This window comes from Martes martes (assembly GCF_963455335.1).
Source record: "Martes martes genome assembly, chromosome: 4".
In the NCBI taxonomy this organism is placed as follows: domain Eukaryota; kingdom Metazoa; phylum Chordata; class Mammalia; order Carnivora; family Mustelidae; genus Martes; species Martes martes.
Window position 1 is genome coordinate 107,644,804 of NC_137891.1, and position 24,169 is coordinate 107,668,972.

A 24,169-nucleotide genomic window follows, 5' to 3' on the forward strand; every position below is an offset into this window, starting at 1 on the left:
TGTTACAGACCTCTTGTCCAGAGCTGTTTTCAGGATTTTCTCTTTGTCACTGAGACTTGTAAGTTTTACTATTAGATGACAAGGTGTTTACATATTTTTATTGATTTTGAGGGGGAGTTCTCTTAGACTGGTGAATGGAACAGCACCACACACTTGATTTTGGTTGTATTTTGGTCTGTTAGAAAAAACTTCTTCCCAAAACTTTAAAGAAAGAATATCTTATATATATCCAGAAATAAGGGTAAACATGATGAAGGGATGGAATATGATTGTAAAAATGAAAATTAAAAAAGATTCTAAAAATGGAATTGATAAGAAGTTGGTTGAAAAAAGAAAAAGAGGAAAGAATGTGATCAGGCTGGAGACTAGAACAAAGCCATGCACTAGATTTAGGGTATATTTTGATCTGTTAGAAGACACTTTATCCCAAAATTTTAAAGAAAGAAAAACCTATATGTATACACAGAATAAGTTTAAATACAATGAAGGGATAGAATATGACTATAACAATGAAAATTTAAAAAGACTTTTAGGGGCACCTGGGTGGCTAGTGGGTTAACGCCTCTGCCTTCGGCTCAGGTCACGATCCCAGTGTCCTGGGATCGAGCCCCGCATTGGGACTCTCTGCTCAGCAGGGAGCCTGCTTCCCCCTCTCTCTCTGCCTGCCTCTCTGCCTACTTGTGATCGCTATCTGTCAAATAAATAAATAAAATCTTTAAAAAAAAAAAAGACTTTTAAAAAGGTATTGATAAGATAAAATAGGTGAAAAACATTAAAATAAGAAAGAGGAAAAATTTTAAAAATAGAATAAGAAAAAATAAAATTAAAAAAAAATTAACTTTGAAGGATTAAGGAATCATGGGAAAAAAGCCATGAATTCTATGTGTTGCTTTCCCCTAGTTCTGAAGTTCCGTATTTCTGAGTGATCAATTTCTCAGAAATCGATTATTTCTCATATAATCGGTGGTCGTATTTCTCAGTGACTGGTCTTGGATAGATGTTCTTGCTAAGCTTTTGGGAGGAGGGGCCTATTGCCATGATTCTCAAATGTCTTTGCCTGAGGTGGAATTGCACCACTCTTCCCAGGGTCTAGGCTAAGTAATCTGCTCCTGTTAGCTCTCTGTGGCTTTTTGTTCCCTGAATGCTTTCCGTACAGATTTGGAGGTCAGAAATGACAATAGCGGCCTCCTAATCTCTGCCTGGAGGAGCCGAGAGCTTGGCGTCACGCTCCTCAGTGTGCCCTCAGAGAAAAGCAGTCAGTCCCTCCCGTCTCCCTGGTCTCTGACTGCGCTCCAAGCTCACCCAGCCTGTGACCGAGCATTTCTGTCTCTGGTGCACAGCTCCGTTTGGAGTCTCCAAACCCAGCAGATTCCTGCCTCCAGAGGAGGAAGATAAGTCTCCCCACTTGTGGGATCCCTGCTTGAAGAGCAGTGGCCCGACTGTGCTATGGATCACAGTCTAAAGTAATCCCGAGCTGAGAGCCTGCTCCTCAGCTCCATCTTTGCAGCTGGCTTCCTGGCTCTGATACCTGGGAGCTCTCCCACCCTCAGACACCCCCGGTCTTTCTCTTACCCCAAGGGACCTGAGACCACACTGTCCCTGTGAGGGCTCCACCCACCCGCTTAGCCTCTGGAGTGATGTCCTTCAGTTGAGCAGATTTCTAAAAGTTCTGATTTTGTGCTCTATTGCTCTACTGCTTGCTGGGAGCTGGACCCTCCACTCGCGCTCTATTTTCCCATACATCTCCTTGGGTTCATTTTTCCACATGTCCTACCTTCCAGAAAGTGGTTGCTTTTTTGTTCCTAGAATTGCTGCTCTTCTTCTCTTTGATCTCCTGTTAGGTTGTAGCTGTTCAGAATGGTTTGATTCTATCTAGCTGAACTCCCAACAATATTTAGATTTCCTACTCTGCCATCTTGCCATCTTGCTCCTCCCTCAAAGAAAACTTCCTTTAAGGGGAAAATGAACCTTGGTATGTTTGGTTTTCAAATACATGAAGTTATTGGATTTCTAGCACTGAGGGCAAGATATTTTAACTTTTTCTTCTCCCTGATTCACTGTTGGCACTATTTTGCTGTATCATCAGTTGATATACAGAGTTGTTTAAAAAGTCTTTCTTATTTAGTCTTGATAGAGACACCATTTTATTAATACCAAATTATGATTTTTCTGCTTATGAATGGTTGATATCCACAGATTGAAAAGTGCTTATTCTTCACTCTCATCATGATTCTTGTTTTTGTAATAAACAATTTTTTAAAAACTTCCCTTAATAGGAGTGATTATAAAATGAAATGTCTTTATATTTTCAGCAGTGTTGCTCTCAGTGATCAAAATCATAAGTTTTCTTCCTAAAGATGATTTCCTCTATAAAATAAAAATAAGTGGTTGGGTTAGCATTCACAGCTGAGGCTATTTTTTGCTTTTATTATTTTCTCCTCTGTGGAAATGAATCTTAAGAGTGTAGGTAGCCTATGGCATAAGTTATCAAATAAATGAATCAAATTCACTTTAATGCTTACTTGGTTTCAATCAGGATTTTGGCTGTAATGTGTGGGAAGTGATATTCATCCCTTCCTCATCCTGCTTCAGTCCAGGATGCAGTGAAAAAAGACAGTGCCGACTGGCAGTCAATGCCAGCTAGGAGGCTCTAGGGGCACATGTAGCTTTTGGCCGAAATTTTATTTATCTCTATGTTCTGGTAAAGCAGGAAAAAAAAAAAAAAAAGGAACAAATGTCCTTGTTTAAGATAATCCATTATAGATGGGAATGAAAGATAGGATTCTTCACTCTTCTCAAATTTGATTAGGATACACACTGTTCCTATCCATATCCTGTTTCTTTCCTCCTTGCCTAGTACCCAGGCTTGTCTGCACCCAGGTCCCGGATGGTCATGATGATGCCTGGAATGCATTGTGTTTCTCTCTTTCTAGCAAAAACTGGTTTATCAAGTTCTCTCTCAAGATTTTCCTTGTCCCTGGGGCCTCCCTGGCTCTCCCTTCCACATAGGTCCCTCCTGACCATCCTTATAAGTGGTGTGGTATTGGGCTAGGAGGCAGCTGATCCTTTCAATTAAAAAGGATTGGGAGTGGGGTGCCTGGGTGGCTTAGTTGATTAAGAGCCTGCCTTCAGCTCAGGTCATGATCTCGAGGTCCTGGAACCGATTCTGTGGTGGGCTCCCTGCTCAGTGGGGAGTCTGCTTCTCCCTCTCCGTTGGCCCCCCTCCCCTACACCAGCTCATGTGCTGTCTCTCTCAAATAAATAAAATCTTTAAAAAAATAAAAGTAAAAAGGACCAGGAGTTTGGGAATGGAGTTGGAAGGTCTGTGTATTCATGTTTATATTATAAGCTGCCTGTCCTTGGGTAAATGAGTTATGTCTTCTCTGAACCTGGTTCCTTCATCTGTAAAGCCCACCTAACAGGGCAGTTGTGAGGAATGGATGAAGTAATTCCAGCAAAAGGTGCTTTGTACATGTTATTGATGATGTTGGTGCTGTTTGATTACAGTGTTAAACTTTAGTCATTTTTACATATAAAATGTGTATTTTTGTTTTATAAAAACTTTTGATTTTCACCTTAAAAATATTATGGTCAGTGAAATGCCAGGCATAAATGGACAACCAGGGTGTGACTTTATTTATTTGAAGTACCAAGACTTGTCAGATTCATGGAGAAGAAAGTAGAATGGTGATTACCAGGGGCTGAGGAACAGGAGGGAATGTTTAACAGAGTGTCTGTTTGAGATGTTGAAATAGTTCTGGAGATTGGTCATGGCATAATACTGAACGTATTTGATGCAATGAATTGCATAATACTGAATGTATTTGATGCAATGAATTGTACACTTAAAAATGGTTAAAATGGTAAACATTGTGTTATGTATATTTTTAACATAATAAAAAAAATAAGAAATTTGGTGTTCACAGCAGCACTAGTCACAATAGCCAAATGGTGGAGAGAATGTTATAAAAAAAGTGAATGTTAAAAAAAAAAGAATATCATCAGCCATAGAAAGGAATAAGGTACTATTATATGCTATAATGTGGATGAACCTTCAAAATATCATACTAAGTGAAAGAAGTCAGATGTAAAAGGTCACATATCATGATCCCACTTGTATGAAATATCCAAAATAAGTAAATTCATAGAGACAGCAGAATGGTGGTTGCCATAGTCTTGAGGGTAGGGGAGGAGGGAATGAGTAATTGCATATTGGGAATAAGATTTTATTTTGGAGTGATGAAAATGTCTTGGAGATAGAGGTGATAGGGGTGTACAACTGTACAACATTGTGAATGTGAGAAATGCCACTAAATTGTCCACTATAAAATGGTTATTTTATGTTGTTTGACTATCACCTCAGTGAAACAAATACTTATCCTGTTACTGCTTTTGGATTATGCCTTTGGGTGGTGGAAAGATCTAGGAGTTTTGCTGGCCCTAAACTTGGTATCAGCTTCATTATTTCATTATCAGAGAAGTTAATGTAATTTTATGTTATGCCTGGTTACATTCCTCTAGTTTAGGGAAGAAAAGTTCCTAGGACATACCTTTAGAAGTGTATCTTCTTCATATGATGTCTTATTCATGTGTAAAAGAAATTGTTATTGTACTCTGGGTTTCCTGTAAGGACCTAAACACATTTTCTGATTTGTAATCAGATTCTTGGTACAAGAATTTCCTGAACCCATACACTTTAAATATGTACTGCCAATAATGGCTGATAATGCCGATAAGGGCTGAGTGAGATCCTGCCAAACTGACTCTCCTCCAGAAAACTAGTATAAACTTCAACAGAGTAGCTACTTGAAGGTCCCAGGAATGAACAGAAGTAGGAGGATGCTGGTGAGGAGTCAACAGCCAGAGAAGGCAAATGGCTTAGGGTGCCCTCTTTTCAAAATTTTTAAGTTCTGGGGAGTTGTAATCAATGGTGTGTGGTGCTGGGTGGTGGGGGACCTACAGTGCTTCTGGCATAGGAAACCAGAAGACTGATGGCTGGGCCAACCACCGTTGTCAGAGGGTGGGGTGAGGTGATCTTAGAAAGAAAACATGAGAGAGGGAATCCCAATTCCTATCTGCCCAAAGCTCTGGTTGACCCTTGGATATGCTCACATGTGTGAAGCAAACAAAGCAGTTTAGAGCAAAGAAAAAAAGTTGACTTGAAATTGGAGCTGTAACACAAGAAACAGAGTTTGCCTTCTAATCCAGTTAAGTGGAAAAGTTAACTGCTTCATTTCCAAAGAAACAGCACTCATTGGAGAAAGATAAGAGAATCCGGTGTTTTTTTAAAAAGATATATTTGAGAGAGAGAGAAAACGTGTGTGAGGGGGAAGAGTCAGAGGGAGAGGGAGAAGGAGAGAAGCAGACTCACCTCTCAGCATAGAGCCCACATGGGGCTCGATCCTATGATCCATGAGATCACAACCTGAGCTGAAACCAGGAGTCATATGCTTAGCCGACTGAGCCACCCAGGTGCCCTGAGAATCTGGTATTTCATAATATTTTATGCTGTACAGATGATAATCCAAAATTACCTAATGTAAGAAGAACCAGGAAATTCTGATCCATTCTCCAAAGTACAGGTTGGCTAACTTTTTCACTAAAGGGCTTGATAGCTAATATTTTAGGCTTTGTGGACTACATATGGTCTCTGTAGAATACACATATGTGTTTTTTTTTTTTTTCCACCAATCCTTCAAAAATTTGAGAAACCATTTTTAGCTCGTGGGCCATACAAAAACATACACAAAAGAGGATGTGGGATGGATTTGCCCTATGGGCTGTAGTTTTTCAACCCATGCTTTAAAGAAAGAATAATCAATCAAAACCTTGAGATTTCTTAGATGATTAGATTAAAGAGATAAAAGATTTTAAAGCATCTATTATAACTCTTCTCAATGATGTAAAAGAATATATGCTTGCTACAAATAAAAAAGAGGCATAGAAATAGAAACAATACAAAAGAATCATATAGAAATTGGAGAGCTGAAAAAATAAAACCATTTGAAAAATTCCCTGGAGGGAATTAATATCAGAATGGAGACAGAAAAAAAAAAACCCATGAACTTGAAGACTGATCAATGGATATTGTCTAATCTTTAAAGAGAAGAAGGAAAAAAATTTGGAAAACAATTGAACAAGAGTCTCAGGGACTTGTTAAATAATATCATCTTTAGGTGTTATCTAAGAAGGAGAGGAAAATCTGAGGAGAAAATGGCCAGAAAATTCCCAAATTTGCTAAAAAGCTTAACTTTACTGACTCATGATATATGAAAACAACTTAAGCAAAAAAAAAAAAAATAAGTAAATAAATAAAAAAAATACACACACACACATACACACACACACACACACATAAAGGCAGTCATGTTTTAAAAATCATAGTCAAGCTTTTGAAAGTAAAAAAAAATATGAGAAAAAGGAGGAATTATATACAGAGAAATAATGATTTAATATCTGACTTCTTGTAGGACGATGTAGAGGCCAGAGAAAGTGGAATAACATCTTTAAAGTGCTGAAAAGAGTCATCAAGAATTCTATGTAGAAAAGAAAAAAAATCCTTCAAGAATGAGGGCAGTGTGCGGGGTCTGGGTGGCTCATTCAGTGGCTAAGTATGTGCCTTTAGCTGAGGTCATGATCCCAGAGTCCTGGGATCGAGCCCCACACTGGGTTCCCTGCTCAGTGGAGAGCCTGCTTTTCCTTCTCCCTCTGCCCAACCCTCCTCCCCCTACCCTGCTTGTGCTTGTGCTCTCTCTCTCTTTACCTGTCTATCTCAAATAAATAAATAAAATATTTAAAAAAAAAAAGAATGAGGGCAAAATGGTGACATTTTTGGGTGAAAAACATCTAAGAGAATTTGTTGCTAGCATATATGAACTATAAGAGAAATGCAAAAGGAAGTTTTGCAGTCTAAAGAGAAGTGATACTAAATGGGAGCATGGATGGAATGAGGAGCCCTCAAAATGATAAATAATTGTAAATATAAAATCTTTTTTTGGATTTTTTCCCATTTCAATTCCTTATAATAAATATGTCTCTTTAAAACAAGTAAATAAAAAAGCCTACATTGTTTCATGGGACTTATAATATAGGTGAATGTAGTACATACAACAATTTAGTATTAAGGATGGGAAGGGATAATGGACCTAAATAGTTGCAAAATGTTTGCATTTTATTTAAAGTTACAGTGTTAGTTCTCAGTAACTTCTAAGTTCTAATGTAAAAATTAAGAATGTATATTGTAATTCCTAGAGAAAAAAAAACAAGACTTATATAAAAAGGCCAAAAGAAGAACTAACATGGAATTCTAAAATTATTTAAGTAACTTTGAAAGGCAAGAAAGGAAAAATAAAGGAGGAAAAACAGAAGGGATAGAGAACAAATAATTAAACGGTAGGCCAAAACTCAACCGTATTAATATTACATTAAACGTTAGTGGACTAAATACTCTAATTAAATGGCAGAGAATGTCAGACTGATTTTAAAAAAGGAAAACTCATGATGTGACTTAAATATAAAGAGTCAGATAGTTTGAAAGCAAATGAATGAAAAAAGGTATGCCATGAAATAGTAAGCACAAGAAGGCTGCAATGTCTGTATTTATGGCTGATAAGTTCATTTCCAGTCAAGAGTATTATCAGAGATAAAAGGAGACCTTTCTTAATGACTAAAGCATTCATTTATCAAGAATACATTGCAGTCATAAATAGGTATGTTCCTACCAGCAGACTTCAAAATGCATGAAGAAAAAGTAGACAGAATTAAAGAGAAGCACTCATTCATGATATAAAACACCCAAAAAACATGAAATAAAAGGGAATTTCTCAATGTTAAAGTTATCTGAGAAACACTATAGCTAACATCATACTCAATGGTGAATGACTAAACATTTTCCTTCTAAGATCAGGAATAAGATAAAGCAAACACATTAGCCATTTTGCATCTCCATGGTATTGGAGGCTTAAGCAAGGGCAATCAGGCAAGAAAAAGATATAAAAGGTATCCAGATTGTAAAGGAAGAAGTAAAACTATCACTTTTTATGGATGAATAATCTCATATATAGAAAATTCTAAGAAATCCAGTAACTACTGGAACAAATGAATTCAGGAAGGTTGCAGTTGCAGGATGCCAAATTAATGTATAAAAATCAATTGCATTTCCAAACACAAGTGATGAACAATCTGAAAGTGAAATTAAGGAGACAATTCCATTTACAATAGCATCAAAAAGAATACAATAGGAATAAATCCCAGTAAATGCAAGACTGTTAAATTGAAATCTACAAAACATTGTTGAAAGAAACTAAAGATCTGATGAAATGGAAAGACATTTCATATTGAAAACATTTATGGGCATACATAAAAGGCATACAGGAGCCACCTTAAATGGCCCAAACTGAAAAAAATTTGAGCAGCAAATTGTGTTGATTTAGATTATAACTCAAGTGTAAAGTAAACATTCATGAGTCCATATTGATTTAATGACTGACAAAATAAATAGGGAAAATAGGCAAATCTCTTGTGCAGAGGAATTTGAAATAATTTATATAGGTACTCTGCCTTCAAGGAGAAGGAGCCTAACTCCCTACTCCCTTAAGTGTGGGCTGTATATGGTGATTTCCTTCCAAAGCCTACAGTTGGAAGGGGATAAAATAATAATTTTACAATGGAGCAACCTGACAAACACATTAGCCAGGGGACCAAGGTCAACATCACCAGTAATAAGTTGTTGAAATTATGTACCCTTGATATGATGCAATGAAAATGTCACTTTACCTCTGACAATTTGCAACAGAGGGACATCCTGCAAAATATCTGACCAGTAATTTTCAAATTTTCAAGGTTATCAAAAACAAGAAAAATCTAAGAGGAGCATAAGTAGACATGACAAATAAAAGTAATGTTTTCTGTGTGGGATCCTGGAACAACAACAAAAAAGAATATTAGGTAAAAACTAAAGGAATTTGAATAAACTATGGGACTTAGTAACATATCATTACTAGTTTATTTGATTATAACAAGTGTACCATACTAATAAAAAAATTAGTCATAGGGGAAACTGGATGTGCAGTATATGGAAACTCTGTATTATCTTCTCAATCTTTCTGTTAATCTAAAAAAATCTAAAATTGTTCTTAAAAGTAATGTCTAATGTAGTTAGCTGTGGATACAATGATTCTTGAGAGTGTGTGTCTCCTCCTTTTGGGGAGAGGGTGAAGTCTTTGTATAAAAGATAGCAGCATCTTATTAGATGGAAGCAGAGTTGTTTTTCAGTTTCTCAAATGGTAAAATGTATGTGGAAGGATAAATATGGAAGCTGGGTAAGAAAAATAGTGGACTATGGTAGTTTAATGCTTCATCTTTATCTTCATCATTTAATGCTTCATCTCCAAATGCATCCTTTGCCCTCTTTCATGATCTTGACCCTGTAAACATCTTCTTTGCCTATTGATGCAACGTTAGGCTTTGCCGATAGAGGGTGCTGGAGATATGCTGTGAGGCAAGAGCCGCAAGAAGGCACCTCACTTCCGTTTTCTGGTTTTCTTTTCTTCACTGAGCACAGGGATCAGTGAATTGGTGTGTGGGATAATACAGTTTCACTTCGGGAAGCCTAGGTGGCTTGGTCGGTTAAGCCGCTGCCTTTGGTTCAGGTCAAGATCCTGGGATGGAGTCCCGCATGGGGCTCCTTGCTGGGTGGGAAGCCTGCTTCTCCCTCTGCCTGCTCTGCCTGCCGCTCCCCCTGCTTGTGCACACTCTCTCTCTCTCTCTGACAAATAAATAAATAAAATCTTAAAAACCAAACAAAAACCACAAACTTAAAAAAACCCCACAAAAACAACTTTCACTTCGGCCACCCTGACTGGCCAGCTCCAGCTTTGCACTCAGTCCCTGTCTGCTCACCTGGCAGCCAATTCCACCGCGGCTTTAGCTTCCCCTAGGTAAGAAGCCAGCTCCAGCCTCCTTTCTTTTCTGGCCACGCTGGGCCGGTTCTATGCACCAGCCCTGGACCATGCTCTTTGTCAAGGGCCCAGATATCTGCCAGCCAGAATCTGCCTCAAGTTGTTTGAAGCCAGCTGCCTCCCTTCCCCCACTTCCACCCCAGGGCAGACCACATCTTTTCCTTCCCGAACCATTCATTTATTCATTCATTTATTGATCACTTACTAGGTGCCAGGCAGTGTTCTAATAAACATTTGTGTACACACAATCAAAACTAAAAGCCAATGCTTTAATCACAAGGATGGCAGAGCTACAAAAGAGTGTGCAATTTTGACAAGTCACTTATGCTAAAGTCAGAGCCATGAAAGGGAAGGAGTGGGACCACTGGACCTGGGGTAGGGGAATTTGTGTCAAAGTGTCTCTGAAATTTGAACCTCCAGATTTCCCGGATTTCAGGCCAGCAGAGAGAGGAGCTCTCTCATGCTAGAGAACAGCTGCCCCTTGCAAACAATTCATCTGAGGTTGATGCTTGGCAGGGTTAAGCTTGTCCTCATCAGGATCTGCTTCTTTGACCTCTCATTGCCTCCACACCAGTAACCAAAATAAGGTCTCATCATAGTTTCACCTGAGAAATTCAGTTTCTGCCCTGAGAGGAAACAGACTGTTCACTGAAGGACTTGCGGTTTCTGAGTAATATGCACTGGCACGATCCAGGGGAAGGTGTGTGAAGATGGATTTTGAGAGTGTTGGGTGGAGGACAGTACAATAAGGTAGAGTAGGAGAGAATTGGCATGGGAATATTCTTCAAATCAGGATTTAACATCTTGGCAAGAACACTTAGGAATGAGATGCTGTACACATTCCTACTAAGTTTTGATATTAGGCTTCTAACATGTTTATAAGGATTGGTCGAACATAGACTAGATTTGTATTCTTTGAGAATATGGGAAGTTCTCCATCTAATAGCCTCAGGTCATAATCAGTCATTGCCCCATGGAGTTCACACTGAACTGAATGAAAGAAAAGATAATATTTCAAGAAGAATAAATGTGCCAGTTATCATGGACAAAAGTCACGAACACTATCAAAATACTACAAAGCTAGTCCCAAATATGAGGTTAATTATTGCATGCACCTTTGGGATGGATGCAAAGAGTTTGAAGTCTCTATCAAATAAACTGGTCCTTAGCAGGAGGATGCAGTTGTCTTAATGCCTTGTAGATTTGGGAAACCATGTTTACTTGTTAGGGTTGAAGATGAATATTTCTGTGATGAGGTTGCAATGGCTTCCTATGATCTTCAATCTTTGTGTTAGCAAAACTACCATGTCAGTTAATAGACTATAGTCAGGCTATTTTAAATAACTTTATTCTTAAATTTAACACACTCTTATTAGAAATGCTTTGGTATCAATACAATAAAAATATGCTAGTTTCTCCCCCGCACTGAATTGTGTCAAGTAACTGGAAAAGTTAAGCATTTGTTCTCCCTAGCTTTTTGGGATTTTTTCCACAAATGATGACTACTGCTTATTCACATGGCTTAATATGGCTATAATTACAATTTTTGGGGTCTCAGGAAAAAAAGGAACAAAATACTGAGAAGAGAAGTTGGCAAATGTTTCTTAGTTTCTTCTTCAAAGGATGTTTAGGTAGATGATGATACACCTCTCAGATAACTTTTTTCCCCAGTTTCGCCATTCTCATCCTTAAAGCTGAAAATTTAAAAAACAATAGAGAGTTATAAAAGGAGAGCTTTAGTTTTCACTCTAAATGACCATTTCATAGAATGCAGGAAAGTTTGAAACATACCTCAGATGATTTTATCCAACAATGTGAGCATTGTTTTAGTAGCACAAAAAGATAGTAGAAATAATAAGCTATGGTTAACTAGGGCTGAAGCAGGTTTAGAACTAGAAGGAACCTATTTCTATAAAGATTAGAAAAATTAGTAGGGCAAACACAGCATAAGTTGAGTAAGTATAGGATTAGTGTGCAATTGCACTATTAGCCTTAGACATATTCCTATACATCAATGACCATGTTCTGTTCCTATTTCTGAGCTATGCACTACTAAAAATAAAAAAGGCATTGACATAAACTTTAATTCATGGTTGTCATTTAAGTCATCAAACTTGGTTATCCCGGGGGCTCCATCCTTGGATATAAAATGACAAAAACATTTTTCTTTGTGAGTGAAAAAATGTGAACCCAGTTAATAAGAGCTGGAGTAATTATGAAATTACGTCTTCATCAGGATATAAGTATACTTTCAAATGACAATATATCTTTTGAGCATATGTCACTGCTAATGATAAATATGATGTAGAAACCATTTTTTAAAACATAGATTTAGAATTCATAATACTCCTCCAATGTTCTGGTATCATGCCCTTAATACTTAGGATATCATAGTATAGCTGCCTGGGTCATGTTCCAAAAGGTGAAAGATGCTTTCAAGGCACTGATCATTGTATTCATGTGTAAATATGGCTCAAGAGCCAGCTGTTTAACTGATTGCAAGATTTCATTCAATGAAAAAAATAAAGAAAAAGGGAAGGCTCTTTCTCTCATTTTCCAGCCATTTAATTAGTTGTCTATTAAAAAATGAAATGATCTCATCTCTGAGGTGCTCTTTTTCATAAATCTGAGAAGAGATGGGGGATCCAATACTGTAACAAGACTATGATTGTTTGTTGTTGTTGTTGTTGTTATTCTACTTATATGAAATATTTTCATTTAAATGAAGTCAAGGAGCATTCTTTCCTCTGGAATTTTATGGGGAATGGTCATTTCTAACATCAGGGTCAAGAATATTTCCTTGAATTTAGGACCAGCTGAGAGAATGTCCTTTACTCTGTAGCCAGGAGGATGATCTCTGTTGCTGGGAGATGTTGGATGGTGGAGCCTGAGGAGAGGACTGTACTTCCACAGCAGGAGGTGAACTGAAGGCAAAAGGCAAGGCTTTATGTTTTCTACTCTTGGATTTATGGACCTCTACCTTGGTAATGCCAAAAATGAGAGCGGGGTAAAGTCCATTTTAAGAGACTTTTTAAAGGTTTCTCTCTCTCTCTTTTTTTAAAGACTTTATTTATTTATTTGACAGACAGAGATCACAAGCAGGCAGAGAGAGAGAGAGGAGGAAGCAGGCTCCCTGCTGAGCAGAGAGCCCGATGCGGGGCTCGATCCCAGGACCCTGGGATCATGACCCGAGCTGAAGGGAGAGGCTTTAACCCACTGAGCGACCCAGGTGCCCCTTAAAGGTCTCTTTTAAGGCAGTTATTCCTTACAGTTATTCCTCAATTCGAGATTCAGTAAATCGCGCACAGCGTTTGTGCTATAGACAATTGTTGAAGTTCTTGAAGGACATCCTAGATGTGCACATCTTCCGGAGTGAGGGTGTGTGCAGTAGCTCACTGTCCAATTTCTTAAGGGAAGAAAATTAATTCTAGGGTGTTAGAGTCTATTTTTTTCTTTAGGCCTATGGCAGGTAGATGGTGTGAGTTTCAAGTAGAAGGTTGGGGCCTGAGCATGTTGGCAATAGGAAGGGGTGGCAGGTAAAAAACCTAGGTCATGAGCTCTTCTTTATATTTCTGCTTCCTGCTCTTTTCTGATCTTCACCTCCTTCCCCCACAGCAATTCAGACACATAGTTTTTGCTGGTTGAACTTGGTGGAGGAGAGCTTGCCTCCTTACTCTCAGCATTCCTTGGCTCCTAATGATTGCCACAGGTTCACAGTTTTAACACCAGTAGCACAGGAATCCCTCGGAGCTGAGGTTCCCTACCTCTATCATCCTGAAATGCTGCAGACGTATCTAAGAGGGGTGAATAGAGCTATAAGGAATACAAGAGTAGGTTGGTGAGGATGAACTATCAAAGAATGCCAGCTGCCTAGTTGGTGGGGATAGTAGTAGAGTCCCAGTAAAGCTTACTGGGACCACTCATTGGTGGCTGTGCCCGGTATTGAGCTATACTTTAGAAATGACCCTGTTATAGTTACATTAGCAGGTGGACATAACTTTGCTGAAATTTCTTATCATGTCTAAACCTGTTCAAAGGTTTTGACTAAGACGTATGGACTTCCAGGCTCCACTTTTCAACCTCTTTCTTCCTTTTTTGTGCTCTTTTCCAAGTTCAAAATTGCTGTTATATAAGACTTTCATAACAACATTTACACTAGGAAACTTATTATGCCTACCAAGAATATTTTAGCAGGGGACCTAAAGCTTGAATGAAGTAATTTATTGAAATCGTGGATTTTCAAGTATCAAAAAGCATTTTTGGGGTGTTGGGGGAGACGCTTAACCTACATGGTGCTTGTGGAATTGAACTGCACAGGTAGCTATCTGTTCTATGTATATTGATGCCTCCTGAGGCTGAGGGCATATGTCAACATGATATGCTTATTTAAAAAACCCCTTAGAAAAATATCAGCTCTGTAATCCATGCCCTGAATCTGAAAACAAGATTGTAAAACAATATCATGGTGGAAGGCAAGGAATTTGGAGCATTCCGTTTGTAATATGCTTTGATTGATAGTACAGAACTTTGTATTGTTACTTTGTCTGGAAAAGGTCTTCCTGTTTTCATTATTTTAGTTCAGTGGCATGATTAGTGTTGTCTGGAAATGTTAGTCACTTCCTGTCTTTTTCTATGGGGTAAATGTGTTGACATGGGTAGGGGAGAAGGAATAAGGGCATTCGGTGGGAGGTGGCTAACATCCAAGTTCAAAAATGGAAGGTTTTATGGTAGGTAATGTTACTGCTCTTGACCATAATCAATGTGATTCTCTTTTCTAAGTCTACTGTGTTGTTGTTTTAAAAATGAATTTAAGATGCAAAATTTGATCAGCAAACAAAATTCATTCTCAAAATGAAGAGGAACGTTTAGTTTTAGCAGGTTTTCATTGTGGGGACACATCACTCAACTCTGATTGAGGAAAATAACTGTACACTTGCCAAGAGGTTAGAAATTCCTCAGATAATTATTTCAGTGTATGCCTAATTTAACTATCCAAAAGAATGGAAGAAGTCAATTTAATTATATTATTGGCAGCCCCAAATTGAGCTTATGGATTGCAGAGGAACCCTTCCTGAACTGTGAAAGTATTTCCACACTTCTACAGAATTATCCAGTTCTGCTTGCTGAATTAGCTGGGTCTTGATATTTATTGCTTTTTAACAAGAATCCTTCCATTAGAAACACTTGCAATTTACCATCCCATCCATACACCCAGAATCTGTATGTCTGGATAATTTATGTTGGTCTTTAGCTAAGGTTAAGTACAGCTATTTTAATTGATTTTGTCAGAATCTTCTTTATTTATTTATTTATTTTTTGTAAATGAGGAGTAGAATACAATATTCAAGTGGTAATAAGGAATTTAAATCAATGAGCTATCACTTTTGTAGAAAAAAGTGTTATTTTCCATTTAATGCTAAACAAGCTAGATAACTATAAAACTATAGAGAATGAGAAATATGAGTATGTAGAAAATGGAAAAAAATTGCTAAGTTCAGGAAGACTATGGAAAGATAAATGTTACAGATAATGAAAATAAATTGACACTCTGTTTTAAAATGTAGAAAAACTAAGGAAATAAAGTTAGTTTAACTTTAATAAAGTCAGTTTAAACTACTTTTAAAGTAACTTTAAACTACTTTCATAGTTTAAACTATGAAAGTATAGAGAAACAAGATATAGCAAAGTAATAAAATATCACACTGAAAAAAATTTGTTTCTTGTTTTTCTTTTTTTTCTTGCAAAATTAAGGCAAATTGTTAACTTAGGTAAGAAGTTTAAATATCAAAAAGGTACAAACAATTAGCTGGCATCAGTTTCTGGTGGGAAAAGACATGATGTAGATGATCTAACATATTAGTGATCCAAATACATTCACAAACAGTACCACACTGTGACAGAAGACAAATTTCTAGTTTCTAAGGTGATTCAATGCACTATCCAAATAAGACAACGGTTGTTTTTTCATTTCTATCTTTCCAAGTGACTTAATCACTTTAGTTATGGTGACAATAATTCAGGTCATCATGAATTAAAAAACCCAAAACCCTTAGCTTGTATTAGTCTATGAGGTGGTCAAAAAAGCTGAAAGCAAGAGGGTTTGTTAAGGCAAAAGGAAGATTGTCACATGATTAAACAGCAGTGGCAAGCCTTGTCATTCTCATTACCTGTTAAGGACGGGTCCTCAGTCCCATCTCCAGCGATCTGAATGTCAAGTGGAGAATGAACTGGATTGCCTAAGCTTTCTTCTTGCTCTTTCCGGGATATGGAATTTTTGTGGGGAGATTTGTGGTTTGTGTTTTCATAGGGATTAACTTCTGCTCTCTTTCTAGGAAGCGGTGTTGGTGTGGCAGGCTGGTAAACCTGACTGTAGGGAGCTACGGGATGGTAGGATGGTTTCTCAGCGTCCCCTTCACCCTGCTCCTCATCATCAATCACAACCAGCTCGGCATGGATGATCCCCTCATACCCTGTCAGAAGCTTCTTTTCTTCTTCATTGTCTTCTGCCTGCTGATACCCCATGAAAATCATTGTCACAGGTTCTGAATCAGCCATATCAGAAGGCAGGGAATGAACGATATTATATCTAATATCTTCCTCATCCTCCTGGCAAGCAGGAGAAGAATCCTGGTATTTTGACTTCCCAGCTAGCGCTTCACTGGGACTCAGTCTTGCCTCTGGAGAAGCCACATATTTGTCCTGGATTGCATTGGATTCTTCCCAAGGAGTCATCAGCCTCCTTTGTAGGGTGTGGGGCATCTCCTCAGCTTGTTGAGTCATTGATCGGGGTTGAGGTATGGGCCGAACAGGGCTGACATGATTGAAGCTGCTGCCCCTCCCCTCTGAAAGCCCGTTGTCTAGATTGTGTACAGATTCATTCATATCATTACCCAGTCCGTTAGCTTTCATCTTTATCCTTTCTTGAAAGGTTGGTCCAGGACTTACCTTCTCCCTCTGTGGAGTTGTAGGCCTGCAGAATGGATTGGCATAGACAGGCTCATGATACTCTGTTGGGGATTTAGAGTTTCTCTCGGAGGCTTGTCTCAAAAGTTCCTCCACCTCAACTGGGGCCAGGCCATCGGTGCCATTGTACGCTGCACTGTGATTAGAGCTTACTGCATATACTGACTTTTGCCCATCGTCGTAAACTTTTATTCCTGTACCTTTAAAGTCATCTGAGGGGAGAGGTATTGAAGACAGGACTGTGCTTTCTCCAGTTTTCAAGTCTTTTTCAACTTTAATTTCCATGGCATACAAAGCTGTTGAGAGAGAAATTTGATCTCTGATTTAGTTAAAATTTTCTCTTCAAAAGTATAGCCTGCTTTCACAGTGTGTTTTTATGCTAAGTATACTCTTTGATATTCTTTTATGTGAGATGTTGTCTGTTTTTAAAACTTTTGATTGCATTAGTTGTGTAATGGCCAACATGGTAATGACGTAGGTCTTTATGTAATGATGCGTGGGATGACTGAGAAATGGGATTGAAAAGCTGGTTGGAGAAGAGAAGCTGATGATTCCAAACAGTAAGGATCAAAATATTATATACCCCAAAATATTCTGTATGTAAATAATAAATCCGACAAGACAGATTATACTCTTACATTATTCAATGGGAGGAATCAGATCTCTTTGTTAGGTAGGAGGAATATGTAGCACTAGGCATTGCAACAGGTAAAAGGCCCAGCACAGTATATTTTATTAAGTTACATCCTTGCTGTGTGGGCCAGCAGCCCACTGAAATTATAGAGGAGTGTTCTGAAGTTTCCACAGCAAGGAGCTTGTTTAAATGTAGAACAGCTATTGAAGAGGGAGGAGGGAGGTAAGAATCACATGCTTCTCCTTCTGCCTTCTTTTTCTGTTTCTTTCACTCCAATTTTCAAGTAGGGGGGAAAAGAGAGTGATATCAGCTGAACTGAAAACAAGTGAACTGGAGAGCGCTGGGTAGTAGAGCTCTGCTGCATGGCCCAGGCAAATTCCTTATGACTGGAGTTTTAAGAGCTAATAGGAATCTGGACCAAATTACAATGTGGCAGTGCTTACTTCCGTTGTGACCTCCCACCTCCCTTTCTGGACCCATCTTAGATACCATACCTCCTTCCTCAGTAGCCTGGTGGTTCTTGGCCTTCCCTAACTACCCAACTAAAACTGCAATCCACCTCCATGAGGGCACAGATTATTGCTGTTTTATTCACTCCTGGATTCCTAGTGCAAGAACTGAGTTTGCCATGTACTACATGGTCACTAAATATTTGTTGAATATTTAAATGAACAACTGTTCCCTGCATGTGGAGTGTGGCTTCTTTTTCTAATCTAAACTTCAAAGTTTCCCTCCCTGCCCCCAGACAAGCCTTCATTTTGTCTGGAGGCTTTGAAGTATGTTTTATGAAAATCACTCCCACATGGGGGCAAATCATATCTAAAGTTTCCAAGGTGATATTTTTATTTTCATAAAGGATCTTAGTAATCCAAGAGAGTGTATGCTAGATGGAGTACTTGGGGAGAGAGATTTTTGAGCAGGGGAGCTTTGCTTTTAAGAATTTGTCTCTTTCAAATCTTGACCTTCTTTGTCTCTACCTAGTTTGCATAAATACTGTAACCCCTTTATCCCTACCAATGCAACTGACTCAAATACCTCTTGGAACTTTGTAAAATGGACCATTGCTTCACCTGAAGCATCAGATGTCTTAGCAAGTTGCTAATATCCGACATTGTAAAATCTGAATTTGAGAATCTACATTTGGATACAGATTTTTCATATACCTTTTCTGTTTTGTTCATCATCTTCTATTCCTTCATTTCTTTCCTTCCTTAATCTGGAGGGCACGTAGGATTTTGGAAGGTCAGGGATATTAGCATAGATGTCTTCAATTGACTCTGTAACATTAATATTAATTCCAAATACATTAAGGATATATAATAATGAGAAAAATTTCTGTGAGTTTATTTAAAAATGTCATAGCTAACCATAGAATAGAAAGCTTGAAAACATACCTTCTGATGTTTCTTCCTTTTCTACCTTCACAGACTGTAAGAAAAAAGAATCCTCTGTGATTAATACAGTTTAAAACATAAATTCTAAATGTGGATATAGTTTAAAGAATTATATACTACTTGTGGACTCATTCTGGGAGGAGCTCATCGTTTAAATGTTAATGCTCACCTTTATTATGTCTTCTGTTGTCCTCTCAACTGATTTTAGTTTCTTTAAAATTGCCTCTTCATTCGTTGAGATTTGGAGCTCAGCCTTTTCAAGATCTTGGATTTCTTTCTCAAGCCTGACAACAGAAAGATATGCTTTTCATTGCTTAAGGCAGTACAAATGCAGAGTTCCCAAATATATTTTCTCCATATATACACTTCCCTTGGAATACTGCATGTAAATATCTGGGTACCTTTTAAGAACACAGCATCACACCAACCACCACATTTAGTACATATAAGGGACATAACACCTGACTTTGATTTAACAATTTTTAATTCAAGTTAAAACAAAAATTTTTTCTGACAAAGGGAATTCTTAGGTAAAGTATTTGAACCTTGCCTCATTTTCTTTATTGCAATTACTAATGTTATATCCAAATAATTAGAGAAATTTCTTTTATAAAGAGACTTAAGTTTAAAGTTGAACCAAAAGGAATGGTTCATTGGTAGTTATTATGTAGCTCACTAATTTTTCTTACCTAAGTCTCCATATAAATTATTTGGAGAATTCTCTAACCAATCAACACTTTATAAGACTATAATGTTTAGAATTAATTTAATAATCAAAATTATCACTTCAAAACCCTGCATATCCTATCACTGAAAATGACATCTCCTTTTAATTTTACAGTTTCCTAAGAATTGTGCCATATTATAATGAGTAGGGTAGAGAGATGAGAAATGGACAAAACCTAGGGTAGTGGCCTCAGTTGCTGCTTTTATAGAGACTACATTTTCTGGAGAGAAAAAAAAAGGGCACACATGGCCTGATGAAATGTAAGGGAACTTATAAGGACAAAGAAACAGACATTTGAAATTGGACTGTCACAAACATTCTGAGCTGGACTCTTGACCAGAGCACAGCTGCATATCCGATTCAAGTTAACATCGGGGTGTGTTGTCATGAATTCTGTCCTGTATAAAAACATACAGACACTGGCACTCATGAAGTTAGTAAGGCTGACCCTTGGCTACCATGACATATGCATAGTTTCTCAGCCAAATGCCCTAAACTCCAATGTCAGCAGTCTCTGGGGATGGCTGATTAGGTAGAGCAACTAGTCCAGGAGATGAGAGCCACGGGTATTCGCATCTGCTATGATAATTGTCAGTTTTCTTGACTTCCTTCTTTAAGATGATTATGGATCTGGGAGTTCAAAAATCTTGTGCTATTGTCACATCAATAATAGATGAAGATATGGTCTGCTTGACTATTCTCCTACTCATTGCTTGAGCTTCAAAATTCTGACTTTTCTGCTGCCTCTGGCCATTGGTGGTTGGCTATTTGTAACTAAGGAAGATTTCTCATATATCATAGAACTCCAGGTAAAATGTAGCACTTTTGTTTTCTTAGAAGTTACTGAGGTGTGATTGTTGTCCTATAGATCAATGGAACAGAACAGAGAATTCAGAAATGGACTCTCAACTTTATGGTCAACTGATCTTCAACAAAGCAGGAAAGAATATCTAATGGAAAAAAGTCTCTTCAAAGATATTGGAAAAACTGGACAGCCACGTGTAGAAGAATGAAACTGGGCCATTTTCTTACACCATACACAAAGATAAACTCAAAATGGATGAAAGACCTAAATATGAGACAGGAATCCATCAAAATCCTAGAGGAGAACATAGGCAGCAACATCTATGACCTCAGCTGTAACAACTTCTTGCTAGACATATCTCCAAAGGAAGAGAAAAAGAAGCAAAATGAACTATTGGAACTTCGTCAAGATAAAAAGCTTTTGCACAACAAAGGAAATAATTGACAAAACCAAAATACAGCTTACTGAATGGGAGAAGATATTTGCAGATGTCTTATCAGATAAAGGGCGAGTATCCAAGAACTATAAAGAACTTATCAAACTCAGCACCCAAAACCCAAAGAAATGGGCAGAAGACATGAACAGACATTTCTCCAAAGAAGATACAAAAATGACCAGCAGACACAAGAAAAAAATCTCAACATCACTCAGCACCAGGGAAATACAAATCAAAACCACAGTGAGATACCACTTCAATCTCGTCAGAATGGCTAAAATTAACAAGTCAGGAAACAGCAAATGTTGGTGAGGATGCCGAGAAAGGGGAACCCTCCTGTACTATTTGTGGGAATGCAAGCTGGTGCAGCCTCTCTAGAAAACAGGATGGAGTTTCCTTAAGAAATTAAAAATAGAGCTACCCTATGACCCAGCAATTGCACTAGTAGGTATTTACCCCAGAGATACAAACGTAGTGATCTGAAGGGGCACCTGCACCCCAGTGTTTATAGGAGCAATGTCTACAATAGCCAAACTGTGGAAAGAGCCCAGATTTCCACTGACGGATGGATAAAGAAGATGTAGTATATTATATAAGGGAATATTACTCAGTCACCAAAAAAGATGAAATCTCACCATTTACATCAATGTGGATGGAACTGGAGGGTATTATGCTAAGTGAAATAAGTCAATCAGAGAAAGACAATTATCATATGGTTTCACTCCTATGTGGAATTTAAGAAACAAAGCAGAGGATCATAGGGGAAGGGGAGGAAAATAAAATAACATGAAGTCATAGAGGGAGACAAACCATAAGAGACTCTTAACTATAGGAAACAAACTGAGGGTTGCAGGGATGGGGTAACTGCATGGTAGGCATTAAGGAGGGCACGTGATGTAATGAACACTAGGTGTTATACACAATGGATGATGATATCTGAACTCTATATTAGAAACTAATGATACACTATATGTTAACTGATTGAATTTAAATAAATTTTTATAAAAAAAAATCTATCTCCATCCATGGTAGCACGTCTGTCCATCAATAGAGTTGTGGGCATGCAAGTTGGTTGGGAGAATGGAAAGGTCTATACTAAAAGTGATAGATCTGGATTATTCTGTTTCTGCTCTTCACCACTTCTGAGAACACTTTCCTTTAACCTCCCTGAAACTTGATTTTGTAACATATACAATGAGAATATGGTATCTGCCTTACTTTATACAGAAATTTGGTGAAGCTAAGAAGAGGTGATGTATATGATTGGTATCAGATGTTAAGTGTTATTATGATGTAATTATTAAAGGTTTTCTGCCATATGCTGTGTTTCTTTCTCCTTCTACATCTTGTCTCACAGGGTCCTTTACCCAATAGTATGTTTGAGACAGTCTAATGAGGAGCCTTTGAGTAGAAAATGAGGCTGTTCAAATCATTGCTGCAAGTAGCTCTTGGACTGCAGGATTCACCTGTGGAACCAATGGACCAGGGTTTGAATACTGGTTCATCTTCCAGCTTACTGTGTGACCCTAGACAAGTCAGCAGAACTTGCTAAGCCTCATTATATTCATTCATTCATTCATTCAAAAATGTTTGTTCAGCATCTAGTTTGTCAAATAAAATTAATTAACAATTAATTAGGCCAGAACTAAATTTTGTCCTGGGCCCAGTTTTAATAATTAATTTTAATTAATTAATTAATTATGTCAATGGTGACATGAGAAAACAGCTAGACATAGAAGTCAGGAGCTCAGAGAAGTCTGGGTTTGATTATAAATTTGGGAGTTAGTGGGGCACCTGGGTGGCTCAATCTGTTAAGTGTCTGCCTTCTGCTCAGATCATGATCCTAGGATCCTAGGATTGAGCCCCGCATGGCACTTCCTGTTCATTGGGGAGTCCGCTTCTCCCTCTTCCTCCACCTTTGACCCCCTACTCGTGCTTGCTCTCTCAAATAAGTAAAATCTTAAAGGAAATAAATCTGGGAGTTGGTATTTATGGCTATAGGAATGAATAAGATTTCCTAGAAAGTCAGGGTTACCAAGGACTGAATCCTGAAGCAATTAAGATTTAGAGATCTGGGCAATATTACTAGTTCACAGGGTATAATAATGAATAAAAGAAATAGCAAGTATTCAGCAAATGCTAGTTTCTTCCTGTTTCTGCCCCTTTCCATAGGTGGAGCACAGAGACAGATTCTGGATCTGTTTGGCCAATTACATCTCAGGGACTTAGAAAGACACTGGTATTTGTAGTTGTTTTCCACTATAGAGAGGCCCATGGGTAATGTAAAGAGATGTGATTTTCATGGATGTCTTTAGACTAATAAGGTAGGAGTATGAGGTTGAAAGCCTGCTAACCTCATCAAAGTATCTGCTAATGAATGTTTTTGAAGGTTTTCAAGTCACTGGGTGAAAGACGCATTAATATGAGGTTGCAGTCAGATGACACATCTGTTTATGAAAACCGAACAGAAACAAACAAACACCTTCTTTCTGTTCTTTATCATTTAGTCACAGCCAACCGCCAGTTAAATAGCATAATAAGGAAGCTTCTTGGTGCTAATTACTTAGAATCACAAACCTCTACAGGAAATGCTTACTGATATAGAGCATTTCCTAAAATTCTCACTTCAACGCAAAACTCTATATCCCATTTTAATATGTTGATTTGTTACTTCTGTATATTATTTGTGGACAAAATAAATAACATCCAAATATAAATATTAGAGATTTGTTCCTCCAGAAAAGCTTTCTGACAGCTCGCCATGCCAGTGGAAGTGATGAGAAACCCAGAAAAGAGTAACAGAGCAGGTACCTGGCTAGTGCTGGCCTCCCTTTCCCAGGGAAGGCACTATAGTAGTCTGGCAATGGAAGAAGAGGAGATCTAAGGAGCTCCACACTAGATAATGCACCAAGTTTCTGAGGATTGCTTGTTCTTAAAGAACATAAAACAAAAATTGAAGGGGGCCTGGGTGGCTCAGTTGGTTAAGCGTCTGCCTTTGGCTCAGGTCATGATCCCAGGGTCCTGGGATCAGGAGCCTACTTCTCCCTCTGCCTGATGCTCCCCCCGATTGTGCTCTCTTTTGCTCCCTGACAAATAAGTAAAATCCTAAAAAAACCTCCCAAAACAAAACAAAAAAAAACTCACAAAAATTGCAGCTGGTGGGGCACCTGGGTGGCTCAGTGGGTTAAAGCCTCTGTTTTCAGCTCATGTCGTGATCTCAGGGTCCTGGGATCGAGCCCCGCATCAGGCTC

General features: G+C 38.1%; 1 protein-coding gene across 2 annotated transcripts in view; it reads right to left on the minus strand.

The window, feature by feature from the left end:
- Positions 1-11,285: 11,285 nt before the first annotated feature.
- PALMD (palmdelphin) overlaps positions 11,286-24,169 on the minus strand; it is a 50,343-nt gene continuing 37,459 nt past the window's right edge. For both annotated transcript variants that reach the window (XM_080802967.1, XM_080802968.1), the window contains exons 4-8: positions 19,120-19,234; positions 18,951-18,984; positions 18,720-18,833; positions 16,127-17,218; positions 11,286-11,653 (exon numbers count right to left, since the gene is read on the minus strand). In XM_080802967.1, the coding sequence (XP_080659093.1) occupies positions 11,610-11,653; positions 16,127-17,218; positions 18,720-18,833; positions 18,951-18,984; positions 19,120-19,234 (1,399 nt within the window). In that variant the 3' untranslated portion in view covers positions 11,286-11,609. The remainder of the gene's footprint in view (positions 11,654-16,126; positions 17,219-18,719; positions 18,834-18,950; positions 18,985-19,119; positions 19,235-24,169) is intronic.